At 45.2% G+C, this 13,506-nt stretch overlaps 1 protein-coding gene across 1 annotated transcript in view; it reads left to right on the top strand.

The window, feature by feature from the left end:
• Window positions 1-13,506, top strand: part of me1 (malic enzyme 1, NADP(+)-dependent, cytosolic) — a 118,045-nt gene that overhangs the window by 87,180 nt on the left and 17,359 nt on the right. Inside the window, exon 6 of the mRNA XM_029629293.2 lies at window positions 3,662-3,765. Coding sequence (XP_029485153.2) covers window positions 3,662-3,765 — 104 coding nt within the window. The remainder of the gene's footprint in view (window positions 1-3,661; window positions 3,766-13,506) is intronic.

The raw sequence follows: 13,506 nt of genomic DNA on the forward strand, positions 1-13,506 counted from the left end.
TATATCCACATCATTGTCCTCATGATTCCATCTATTTTGTGCACTGTCTATTAAGTGCACTAGTCCGTCCTGCAGCAAAGCACCCCCACAACATGATGTGGCCACCCCTGTGCTTCCCGGTTGGGATGGAGTTCTTCGGCTTGCAAGCCTCCCCCTTTTTCCTCCAAACATAACGATGGTCATTATGGCCAAACAGATCTATTTTTGTTTCATCAGACCAGAGGACATTTCTCCAACAAATACGATCTTTGTCCCCATGTGCAGTTGCAAACCGTAATCTGGCTTTTTAATGGCGGTTTTGGAGCAGTGGCTTCTTCCTTGCTGAGCGGCCTTTCAGGTTATTTCGATATAGGACTCGTTTTACTGTGGATATAGATACTTTTGTACCTGTTTCCTCCAGCATCTTCACAAGATCCTTTGCTGTTGTTCTGGAATTGATTTGCACTTTTCGCATCAAAGTACGTTCATCTCTAGGAGACAGAACGCGTCTCCTTCCTGAGCAGTATGACGGCTGCGTGGTCCCATGGTGTTTATTCTTGCGTATTATTGTTTGTACAGATGAACGTGGTACCTTCAGGCATTTGGAAATTGCTCCCAAGGATGAACCAGACTTGTGGAGGTCTACAATTTTTTTTCTGAGGTCTTGGCTGATTTCTTTTGATTTTCCCATGATGTCAAGCAAAGAGGCACTGGGGCACTGAGTTTGAAGGTAGGCCTTGAAATAGATCCACAGGTACATCTCCAATTGACTCAAAGGATGTCAATTAGCCTATCAGAAGCTATAAAGCCATGACATAATTTTCTGGAATTTTCCAAGCTGTTTAAACAAGTGTGTAAACTTCTGACCCACTGGAATTGTGATACAGTGAATTATAAGTGAAATAATCTGTCAGTATACAATTGTTGGAAAAATTACTTGTGTAATACACAAAGTAGATGTCCTAACCGACTTCTAAAACTAGTTTGTCATTAAGAAATGTGTGTAGTGGTTGAAAAACATGTAAACTTCCGACTTAAACTGTATACACTCACACTCATCAGTAAGACATGTCTCTGTGTCTGCACATTGTTTTCCCTCCCAGTAAACAGATCTGTAGAGTGAGTATACAACACATACATTTGTTTTTCTCTAAATGGCCATCTATCTAAATGTGGCTTGTGGGAAATAAACTAAACAGTGAGTGTTATTGGGAAAGTTGGCCCTCTCTCATCTAGCTCTTTCGCTCTCCCACTCACTCCCTCTTTCTCTCCCTTTCTCTTTCACTGAAATTACCTGGTATAACCTCTGTCTCACAACACACACACTGAAATGAGACCCCGGTGATGTCATCCCACACAATGTGTTGGGTGGGCTCTCCTGGGCCCAAAGTGGGGTGTCCATTCAGAGTTCACTTTCATAGCAGCTACGTTGTATTCCTTTTCACATCTATGCGCTCTCCTGCTTCTCACCTTTTCCCTTTGCTTGTGGACTTCAATTCACAACACATCAGCTGTATGTGACCAGGCGAAAAAACCTTTCCAAGCCAAACCGTTTCATTACCGCTACACACAGCCTAGATCATTGTCACAATTTGTTCAAAACTGTTTAACTATTGTCTTTCTCTCTGAATCAACTACTCAAAACATTTTATGCGGTGCTAGCTAGTTGTAGCTTATGCTTTCAGTACTAGATTCATTCTCCAATCCTTTGATTGTTTGGACAACATGCCAGTTCATGCTACAAGAGCTCTAATAGGTTGGAGGACGTCCTATGGAAGATGTCATAATTACTGTGTAAGTCTATGGAAGGGGGTAAGAACCATGAGCCTCGTCAATGTAACCAGAGGAGGACGGAAGCTAGCTGTCCTCCAGCTACACCATAGTGTTACCCTACAGAGTGCTGTTGAGACTACTGTAGACCTTCATTGCAAAACAGTGTTTTAATCAATTATTTGGTGAAATACGAATATATTTAGTGTAGTTTTATCTAAAAATGAAATTCACTGAGGAGGATGGTCCTCCCCTTCCTCTTCTCAGTAGCCTCCACTGAATCAAACAGTGAGCCAGGATTGGGGATGGGGGTAGAAGACAAGCAGTAGCCTAGGGAGGACATCCCGCATTTAGAACCTGGCTCCAAGTGGCTCTCTTTACAGACATGCCAGAGATAGATAAGACAAATAGAAGAAGTACAGTATAAAAACACAAAATAAAACACTAGCTGACCACATCAAAGACGTGACACATTGTAGAGTGGTCATGATGTAGTGTGTGTGTGTGTTAAGTGCACATCAAAGTGTGTGTGTGTGTGTGTGATAAATCACATACAGGAGCCCTCTAAACCCAGGCCCCTCTTCACCAAGGACTCCATCAGGATCACCACAGACATGCAGACAAGCTACACACACAGAAACACACACACACATACGTGACCTCTGCTCCTGATCCTTATCCCAACTCCACACCTTCCTCCTTCTCCTCCCTTTATCTCTCCATCCAATGGGGCAAAGGGAGCACTTAACATTATGAATAGAGGAGAGTCTCATCTCTTCCACTCCCTGAAGAGATGTGAGGGGCTACAGAAGAGATGTATATTAAGGCTGGCAAATGAAGCTCCTCAGCATCCTACCCTGGTCTGTGTTTGAAGAGAATGTCTCCTCTTGCCCTCTCAAAGCCCTTTAACCTTTTAAATATTCACTATAATACCAGATGCCATTACTCTCCTCTCACACACACACACACACACGCGCGCACGCGCACTCGACCTGAACTCAGGCCTCAGTCAAAGGGCTGATGTGCCAGCATAGTTAGTCAATCCGTCTTTCTCTTTGTCTCAATCTGGCCGTCTTCGAAACAACATTCATAACATGCCAGCTTGGAACGCAATAAAACGGACTAACTACTCAGGATGTGGTACTGGACTTTGTGATGGTAACCTAACCTAATTTCACCTTTCCCATCATATTGGTTCCTCCATTGGTCCATATTTTGGTGAAAGGGTGTGGTGTTTTTTAATCCAAAAATTAGGCCTGATACAAATCCAGCCAACACCAGTGGCATTTGAATCCCTAGTAAAAGAGGTATGATAGGCCGATTAAGGTTTAACCTGTTGTAATTGCACACAAAGAAAACCGATGCACTTTTCTGACCAAAGGACAGTTTTCAACGAAGAGTTTTGGGAGAGTGGATTACTTCTTCCAATGACTTTCAGCCAAATTACTTCCACATATTTTTGTCCAGAAGCTTAATTTGAGCTTTTACCTACAGCAATGAGGTAATTTAGGGATCTAAGCGTTACCAGCTAGTCTGACTTTGTTTCTCCCATAATAGCCCTTGGGAGGAGTGAAAAGTGACGACAGAAATGGAATTCAATCCAACAAGGGTGATAAGGCCAACACTTTTGATTTGGTGAGGGTCAGTTGTATCTGAGTCTGAAGGATAGCGGCCTTGTGATCTCTAACCCAGTCTTTTTTTTTAGATAAGTAGTGGTCTAAAATGCAGGAGTAAATGGAATCCAATCAGACCAACCTCCTCTCTCTCTCTCTCTCTCATGCCTCACAGTGTGATGTCTGTTCCTACAGTATGTGTGACATACCCAGCTGCTGCCGATGGAAAAAGTTGTATGAACTGACCCTAATTCCCCCCCCCCCCCCCCCCCTCCCTCCCCCACACACACTTTTTCTAGGAGCTGCTGAAGGACCCATTGTACATCGGGCTGAGACACAAGAGGATTCGAGGCCAGGCCTATGATGACCTGCTGGAGGAGTTTATGAAGGCAGTGTCTGACAGGTACAGTGGAGCTATTTTCACACTACTGAGCCAAGCCCAAGATGTACTGGGTTAGTCTGGTTACACATCCACCATAGTTACTGGAACCAAGCTGGAAAGGACCACGTGCCCATGAAAAGTATCTGAGCCAGCACAGTATGGTTAAGGTTGACCATAGTGAAAATGAGGTATATGACTACTGCCCAAGAATCACCCCAACTGTTTTATCTAAAGTTCAGGACAGTGACTCTGAAAGGGTTTAATGCACTAATGCCTTTATCAGCCTAGGAACTGCATCTGAAGAGTTTATTTCCAAAATGCTATATCCACCAATTTTTCAAATTTGTGCATTTTCATAAAAAATAAAAAAAGATTGCTTATGGGTACCTTCATGTGTGGTGCAAAACGCTGTATATCCATTGTTTAGCTGGAATGGAGTGTTCGTGTGCTATATATTTGACTGTGATATGTGGTTGTCTCCACTAGCTATCTTAACATGAATGCACTTACTCTAAATCACTCTGGATAAGAGCGTCTGCTAAATGACTAAAATGTCAAATATAAATGTTTGCGTGCAGAATAATTTTTATACGTTAAAAAAAAAATGATGTCACAAATGTGTCATTTGTACAGTTCTTAAATAAGAATGTAGTTATTTGTTATATTTGACTATGTAAAACCTAGCAGTACTACTTATTTATCTGAGAGTAAGGTATAGCATGTTGCTTTAAAACATGATTATTTGGCTCTAAAATGAAACCAAGTGAAAGAGTTTAAACAAAATACATGTCTTTCAATGATCAATCGTGATTAGATAGTGAAAAAAGACACCAATCACCAATCACATAATTTCTTTAACCTCTTACCATTACCAATAACAGCGTAGGTCAACATTTTTTTTTTTGGGGGGAAGATATTTCTGCCTCTAACTTTCTCTCTCATCCTTATTCGCAATTCTTTATGATTATCCATAATCATGGTAGCATCCACATTAATGTCGAAGTGTTTAGAGCCATATTATATTCTTATTTACAATAAAAGTGATTCCAAAACTACACTGTACATTATTTACCATTAATGTCTATTGGGCACTTATTGCAGGCACTTTGCTGATATTGTTTACGATAAGTAGCCTATACTACAGAAATGTAAAGTTTGAAATGAAATAAGTTTGCTAATATGGGTGATTTGTTAATGGTACAATTGATGGCTTCAACCATCAAACTAGTAGTAGTAGGATAATAAATAAAAAACTGTGGTGCACGTTAATGTTAGAAACATGTCGTTCTATTTATTGTTATTGCGCCAATTCAGGCAATTTATCGCGATATGGATATTTGTCCATATCGCCCAGCTTTAGTCGCCATACTGTTCCAAGCCTGTGTGTCGATATGTTGTCTTACTATAGTTTCGATTACACATCGGACAAAAGAGCACAGACTCGTTCTCAAGCGAACCTCATGCTGATGTTGTTACATGGTGGTGTGGGTCTACTGAGCTTGTACATAATATCTGAGCTTTCAGTTTACACTGGTTGGAATGTGAGGGTGGTACGTGCCTCTGGTTTGTGGGTAGAGGCCGTTTCTGAGTGCTGACTTAAGTGGTCAGACACTGAGAAAGATATCCGACCACACTATGAGTTAGTTCCCCATTCACCAAGTTTCTAAACACTCTCTTTCACACACACACACACACACACCAACAGACCCATCATATCCTGCAGCCTAGTGATGTAACCAATCTAGCCCTTTCAAACCCCAGTCTCCAAAATGTTCAGTATTGTGCTTGACATGGCAGGATAGGATTGGTTAGAGATGGGCTCGCTGGGCTTAGATGCATAACTAGATATAGTGGTGTTTGGTATTCCGTATTCCATAACTACATAAGTTTTGGACATTCATATTGGATATTTTGTCACTTTGTGGGGATGGATCAATGACTATAATTAAGGGGATGAATATGGCGAGGCCTATACTTTCCCCTTGGGCTTGGAGTGTGTCCAGTCCTGTCACTGTAGTGACTGATGTTTTGGCTTCGGTGACACAAAGCTGTCCCTGACCACCCCCGGTCACATGTGGGCTTGCTAAATGTAAGACAGAGGCCAGAGCAGAGCAGAGGCCAGGGTCTGGGGCCTCTCCAACTGGCAGGGGAAAGCCATGACTCGGGAAACAAATGATTATGCGGTGGAGATTGAATGAATGAATGAATGAATGAATGAATGATTATAGCCTGGGAGTTTTTAATAATATTCTTGTTTCATTTTGAGAGAAACAGAGAGAGCTCTCATTTGGAGCCACTTCATATTCTGAAGCTGCTTTTTATACTCGCGCTGCCTCGTATATTTTTATATGTTCGCTCATCAAAGGCCGGCAAGCATTTGTCTTTGATTTCAGGCCAAGGTCTTGTCCAAGGTGGCTCCTGTGAAACAGTCTACATGTGTCCCCTCTTCTTTAGTCGCTGGCCAGACTATTGGGAAAGAATACAGAAAGAAACACTCCAATCAGTCAACACTCTCTAAACCAGAGGAACCAAGGCCCACCAAGAGTCTAGACACTGTTCAAGTCTTTCATCTTTTGGGTGAAGAGCCCTCTCTAACTGGCAAGACCATTTTCAAATGCTTAACAGGAGACATTTCCTTTGCAATTCAATTGGCTCTATGAGAGTTGGCCTCCTCAGGGCATTTCAATGCCTGAAAAGTCGAAGATATTTTTTACTTCTGCCCCTCTCTGTGCCTCTCAACCATTTCCCCCACGTTTTTTGTCCCCATGTCAAATCATTTAATGAGCAAAGATTTCCTCTTTTGATCCCAACAACTTTGTCGTCAGTCTTTCTGTTTGTCCATCGTCATGGTTACGGGGCCAGTTTTGGGTTAAACCTCTTTGATAGATGGGGATGGAGGGGGAGAAGGAATGCAGACTGTTTCCGTCTTTAATGATGGAGAGGGGATTTTGGGAAATAATGTGTGTTGCTGAGAGATGTTTACTCTCTGGGGGAGAGAAGGAAAGAGGGAGGCGAGACGCTGGGGCTTTTATTAAGAAGGCTTAGTTCTCAGCCTCTCTGGCCTCTCAGCCCCCAAGGCCCCTCAGCCCCCCAGGGACACTTAAAGAACAGGCAGCCAATGTGGATGCACACACAGGGAGATGGAAACAAATACTGACCTAGCAGGGCTTGACCCTGGCATGTGTGCGTATGTACTGTACAGGTGTATGTAAAGTTTAGGACAGTGTGTGTGTGAGTTATACTGCTTGGACAGCTGTGTTTGGACAGAGTGCCCTTGTCCATGACATTCTTTATGGAGGCCAGCGGCTCCTTGGTATGCACACAGAGGAACAAGACCCACTTCATGCCTCCTTCTGTCACCCCCTCAAACCTGGAAATAGAGGACACTTCCGGAAAGATTCCAGGTACAAGTTTAGGTTTCATCGGGCCTGGGATTAAGATCCAGGGTCTTAAATTTGTCCTCTTTATCCCACGCGGTCCAGACGTAACACCGCCGCGTCTGAGCGATCCTCCACATGGGAAAACTGCTGTCATCTCTCATAGCCATCTTGGATTTTTTTTTTTTCGGGCCGGTATCAAACATTTTAGTGTGTCAAAAGGCTTTACACTCACTGTCGGGGAAGTTTGGCAGTTAGTGAGAAACCTCAGCGCCCCATCAAAAGGTGATATCCGTAAGTGTTTTCCCGTGTTGGCAAGTTATTTCCTTCAGTTACGAATGTGTACTATCCACGCAAGCTGTAAATCACAGAAGAATGAAAGTGTCAAGAACAAAAGAGGTCTGTGTTGTGCTGGTGACGTCCCCCAGATGGCTTTAGCAGTGCGAGGAAAGTATCACATTGATGGAGGCCTCATCTGTGCGCCCCGCCCCGAGTCCATCCGCCAATGAGTTGCGTGTGTGTGTGTGTGTGTGTGTGTGTGTGTGTGTGTGTGTGTGTGTGTGTGTGTGTGTGTGTGACACACAAACCCCACGAAGCAACACTTGCTGTCGACTAAAAAAAATTATATTATTCAACACAGTTGCCTGTAGCACACATCATACACCTATCTACATTTGACTCAAGGCAGCATTAGTTTTGGTCTGACCCACAATACAACACGCGCACACAAACACAAGAAATGCATTTTGATTTATAAGAGGAATGAGGAATTAAGTATAGAAAAAAAGTAAACAACATAAATGTAAGAACATGATCGTAGAGGTCACTGGTCACCATTGGCCTCTGTATAGACAAACATATACAATATATAGAGTACCAGTCAAAGGTTTGTACACACCTTTGTCTTTATTTTTTACTATGTTCTACATTGTAGAATAATAGTGAAGACATCAAAACGATTCTGATTTATTTATTTGAGATTCTTTAAAGTAGACACCCTTTGCATTGATGACAGCTTTGCACACTCTTGGCATTCTCTCAACCAGCTTCACCTGGAATGCTTTTCCAACAGTCTTGAATGAGTTCCCACATAGGCTGAGCACTTGTTGGCTGTTTTTCCTTCACTCTGCGGTCCAACTCATCCCAAACATCTCAATTTGGTTGAGGTCGGGTGATTGAGGAGGCTAGGTCATCTGATGCAGCACTACAATCCCTCTCCTTCTTGGTCAAATAGCCCTTTCACAGCCTGGAGGTGTGTTGGGTAATTGTCCTGTTGAAAAACAAATTATTATCCCACTAAGAGCAAACCAGATGGGATGGTGTATCTCTGCAGAATGCTGTGGTAGCCATGCTGGTTAAGTGTGCCTTGAATTCAAAATAAATCAGTCAGTGTCACCAGCAAACCCCCACACAATCACATCACCTCCTCCATGCTTCACAGTGGGAGCCACACATGTGGAGATCATCCGTTCACCTACTGTGCGTCTCACAAAGACACAGCGGTTGGAACCAAAAATCTCAAATTTGGATTCATCAGACCAAAGAACAGATTTCCACTGGTCTAATGTCTGTTGCTGGTGTTTCTTGGCCCAAGCAAGTCTCTTATTCTTATTGGTGTCCTTTAGTAGTGGTTTCTTTGCAGCAATTTGACTATGAAGGCCTGATTTCATGCAGTTTCCTCTGAACAGTTGATGTTGAGATGTGTCTGTTACTTGAACTCTGAAGCATTTATTTGGGCTGCAATTTCTGAGGCTGGTAACTCTAATCAACTTATTCTCTGCCGCAGAGGAAACTCTGGGTCTTCCTTTCCTGTGGTGGTCCTCATGAGAGCCAGTTTCATCAGCGGTTGATGGTTTTGGCAACTGCACTTGAAGAAACTTTCAAAGTTCTTGACATTTTCCGCATTGACCAACCTTCATGTCTTAAAGTAATGATGGACTGTCATTTCTCTTTGTCTATTTGAGCTGTTTTTGTCTTAATATGGACTTGGTCTTTTACGAAATAGGGCAATCTTCTGTATACCACCCCTACCTTGTCACAACAGAACTGATTGGCTCAAACGTATTAAGAAGGAAAGAAATTCCACAAATGAACTTTTAACAAGGCACACCTGTTAATTAAAATGTATTCCAGGTGACTACCTCATGAAGCGGTTTGAGAGAATACCAAGAGTGTGCAAAGATGTCAAGGCAAAGGGTGGCTAATTTGAAGAATCTAAAATCTAAAATATGATCTGATTTGTTTAACACTTTTTTAGTTACATGATTCCATGTGTGTTATTTCATAGTTTTTTGTTTAAATGAATAAACCATGTGTAACGCTCGTCCTCTTCTTCCGACGAGGAATAAGAGATATCGGACCAATTTGCAGCGTGGTAAGTGTCCATTTTAATATGTCAAACTGAACACTACAAAATAACAAACTAAACAGTCCCGTGTCGCACAAACACTAACACGGAAAATAATCACCCACAACTCAAAAGTGAAACCAGGCTACCTACGTATGGTTCTCAATCAGCGACAACGATTGACAGCTGCCTCTGATTGAGAACCATACCAGGCCAAACACAGAAATCCCAAATCATAGAAAAAGGAACATAGACAACCCACCCAACTCACGCCCTGACCATACTAAACAAAGACATAACAACAGAACTAAGGTCAGAACGTGACACCATGTCGCGGACCCTTGTAAAATTATTCACAGGCCGCTAACCATTTGTTTTACACCTTGTTCAGTCATGTTTGAAACCTCATTAGCTAGCTAGCTAGCAAGCTAACAACCAGGTAACTTTACCAGTATATCCAAACATTTGGGGCCACAGGGGGAAAAAAGGAAAAGGGATGGCTTCTTCGGGAGATGATCATAGCAATGAATGAATGACCGGTATTTGTTTCAACTACTCAGCAAAAAAGGAAACATCCCCTTTTCAGGACCCTGTCTTTCAAAGATAATTCGTTAAACTTCAAATAACTTGGCAGATCTTCATTGTAAAGAGACTCCTAAGACAACACTACAGGGAGACAGGATGGACAGCTGATCATCCTCACATTGGCAGACCACGTGTAACAACACCTTCACAGGATCGGTACATCCGAACATCACTCCTGCGGGACAAGGTACAGAATGGCAACAACAACTTCCCGAGTTACACCAGGAACGCACAATCCATCCACCAGTGCTCAGCCTGTCCGCAATAGGCTGAGAGAGGCTAGACTGAGGGCTTGTAGGCCTGTTGTAAGGTAGGTCCTCACCAGACATCACCGGCAACAACATCGCCTATGGGCACAAACCCACCGTCGCTGGACCAGACAGGACTGGCAAAAAGTGCTCTTCACTGACGAGTCGCGGTTTTGTCTCACCAGGGTGATGGACGGATTCGCGTTTATTGTCGAAGGAATGCGCGTTACACCGAGGCCTGTACTCTGGAGCGGAATCGATTTGGAGGGGTCTGTCATGGTCTGGCGCGTTGTGTCACAGCATTATCGGACTGGGCTTGTTGTCATTTCAGGCAATCTCAATGTTGTGTGTTACAGGGAAGACATCCTCCTCCCTCATGTGGTACCCTTCTTGCAGGCTCATCCTGACATGACCCTCCAGCATGACATTTACATTTAAGTCATTTAGCAGACGCTCTTATCCAGAGCGACTTACAAATTGGTGCGTTCACCTTAAGACATCCAGTGGAACAGCCACTTTACAATAGTGCATCTAAATCTTTTAAGGGGGGGGGTGAGAAGGATTACTTTATCCTATCCTAGGTATTCCTGAAAGAGGTGGGGTTTCAGGTGTCTCCGGAAGGTGGTGATTGACTCCGCTGTCCTGGCGTCGTGAGGGAGTTTGTTCCACCATTGGGGGGCCAGAGCAGCGAACAGTTTTGACTGGGCTGCGCGGGAACTGTACTTCCTCAGTGGTAGGGAGGCGAGCAGGCCAGAGGTGGATGAACGCAGTGCCCTTGTTTGGGTGTAGGGCCTGATCAGAGCCTGGAGGTACTGAGGTGCCGTTCCCCTCACAGCTCCGTAGGCAAGCACCATGGTCTTGTAGCGGATGCGAGCTTCAACTGGAAGCCAGTGGAGAGAGCGGAGGAGCGGGGTGACGTGAGAGAACTTGGGAAGGTTGAACACCAGACGGGCTGCGGCGTTCTGGATGAGTTGTAGGGGTTTAATGGCACAGGCAGGGAGCCCAGACAACAGCGAGTTGCAGTAATCCAGACGGGAGATGACAAGTGCCTGGATTAGGACCTGCGCTGCTTCCTGTGTGAGGCAGGGTCGTACTCTGCGGATGTTGTAGAGCATGAACCTACAAGAACGGGCCACCGCCTTGATGTTAGTTGAGAACGACAGGGTGTTGTCCAGGATCACGCCAAGGTTCTTAGCGCTCTGGGAGGAGGACACAATGGAGTTGTCAACCGTGATGGCGAGATCATGGAATGGGCAGTCCTTCCCGGGAGGAAGAGCAGCTCCGTCTTGCCGAGGTTCAGCTTGAGGTGGATATCCACACTGATATGTCTGCCAGACATGCAGAGATGCGATTCGCCACCTGGTCATCAGAAGGGGGAAAGGAGAAGATTAATTGTGTGTCGTCTGCATAGCAATGATAGGAGAGACCATGTGAGGTTATGACAGAGCCAAGTGACTTGGTGTATAGCGAGAATAGGAGAGGGCCTAGAACAGAGCCCTGGGGGACGCCAGTGGTGAGAGCGCGTGGTGAGGAGACAGATTCTCGCCACACCACCTGGTAGGAGCGACCTGTCAGGTAGGACGCAATCCAAGCGTGGGCCGCGCCGGAGATGCCCAACTCGGAGAGGGTGGAGAGGAGGATCTGATGGTTCACAGTATCGAAGGCAGCCGATAGGTCTAGAAGGATGAGAGCAGAGGAGAGTTAGCTTTAGCAGTGCGGAGGGCCTCCGTGATACAGAGAAGAGCAGTCTCAGTTGAATGACTAGTCTTGAAACCTGACTGATTTGGATCAAGAAGGTCATTCTGAGAGAGATAGCGGGAGAGCTGGCCAAGGACGGCACGTTCAAGAGTTTTGGAGAGAAAAGAAAGAAGGGATACTGGTCTGTAGTTGTTGACATCGGAGGGATCGAGTGTAGGTTTTTTCAGAAGGGGTGCAACTCTCGCTCTCTTGAAGACAGAAGGGACGTAGCCAGCGGTCAGGGATGAGTTGATGAGCGAGGTGAGGTAAGGGAGAAGGTCTCCGGAAATGGTCTGGAGAAGAGAGGAGGGAATAGGGTCAAGCGGGCAGGTTGTTGGGCGGCCGGCCGTCACAAGACGCGAGATTTCATCTGGAGAGAGAGGGGAGAAAGAGGTCAGCGCACAGGGTAGGGCAGTGTGAGCAGAACCAGCGGTGTCGTTTGACTTAGCAAACGAGGATCGGATGTCGTCGACCTTCTTTTCAAAATGATTGATGAAGTCATCTGCAGAGAGGGAGGAGGGAGGGGGAGGAGGATTCAGGAGGGAGGAGAAGGTGGCAAAGAGCTTCCTAGGGTTAGAGGCAGATGCTTGGAATTTAGAGTGGTAGAAAGTGGCTTTAGCAGCAGAGACAGAAGAGGAATATGTAGAGATGAGGGAGTGAAAGGATGCCAGGTCCGCAGGGAGGCGAGTTTTCCTCCATTTCCGCTCGGCTGCCCGGAGCCCTGTTCTGTGAGCTCGCAATGAGTCGTCGAGCCACGGAGCAGGAGGGGAGGACCGAGCCGGCCTGGAGGATAGGGGACATAGAGAATCAAGGGATGCAGAAAGGGAGGAGAGGAGGGTTGAGGAGGCAGAATCAGGAGATAGGTTGGAGAAGGTTTGAGCAGAGGGAAGAGATGATAGGATGGAAGAGAGGAGAGTAGCGGGGGGAGAGAGAGCGAAGATTGGGACGGCGCGATACCATCCGAGTAGGGGCAGTGTGGGAAGTGTTGGATGAGAGCAAGAGGGAAAAGGATACAAGGTAGTGGTCGGAGACTTGGAGGGGAGTTGCAGTGAGGTTAGTGGAAGAACAGCATCTAGTAAAGATGAGGTCGAGCGTATTGCCTGCCTTGTGAGTAGAGGGGGAAGGTGAGAGGGTGAGGTCAAAAGAGGAGAGGAGTGGAAAGAAGGAGGCAGAGAGGAATGAGTCAAAGGTAGACGTGGGGAGGTTAAAGTCGCCCAGAACTGTGAGAGGTGAGCCGTCCTCAGGAAAGGAGCTTATCAAGGCATCAAGCTCATTGATGAACTCTCCGAGGGAACCTGGAGGGCGATAAATGATAAGGATGTTAAGCTTGAAAGGGCTGGTAACTGTGACAGCATGGAATTCAAAGGAGGCGATAGACAGATGGGTAAGGGGAGAAAGAGAGAATGACCACTTGGGAGAGATGAGGATCCCGGTGCCACCACCCCGCTGACCAGAAGCTCTCGGGGTG

Source organism: Oncorhynchus nerka, linkage group LG3 (genome assembly GCF_034236695.1).
Source record: "Oncorhynchus nerka isolate Pitt River linkage group LG3, Oner_Uvic_2.0, whole genome shotgun sequence".
NCBI lineage: Eukaryota > Metazoa > Chordata > Actinopteri > Salmoniformes > Salmonidae > Oncorhynchus > Oncorhynchus nerka.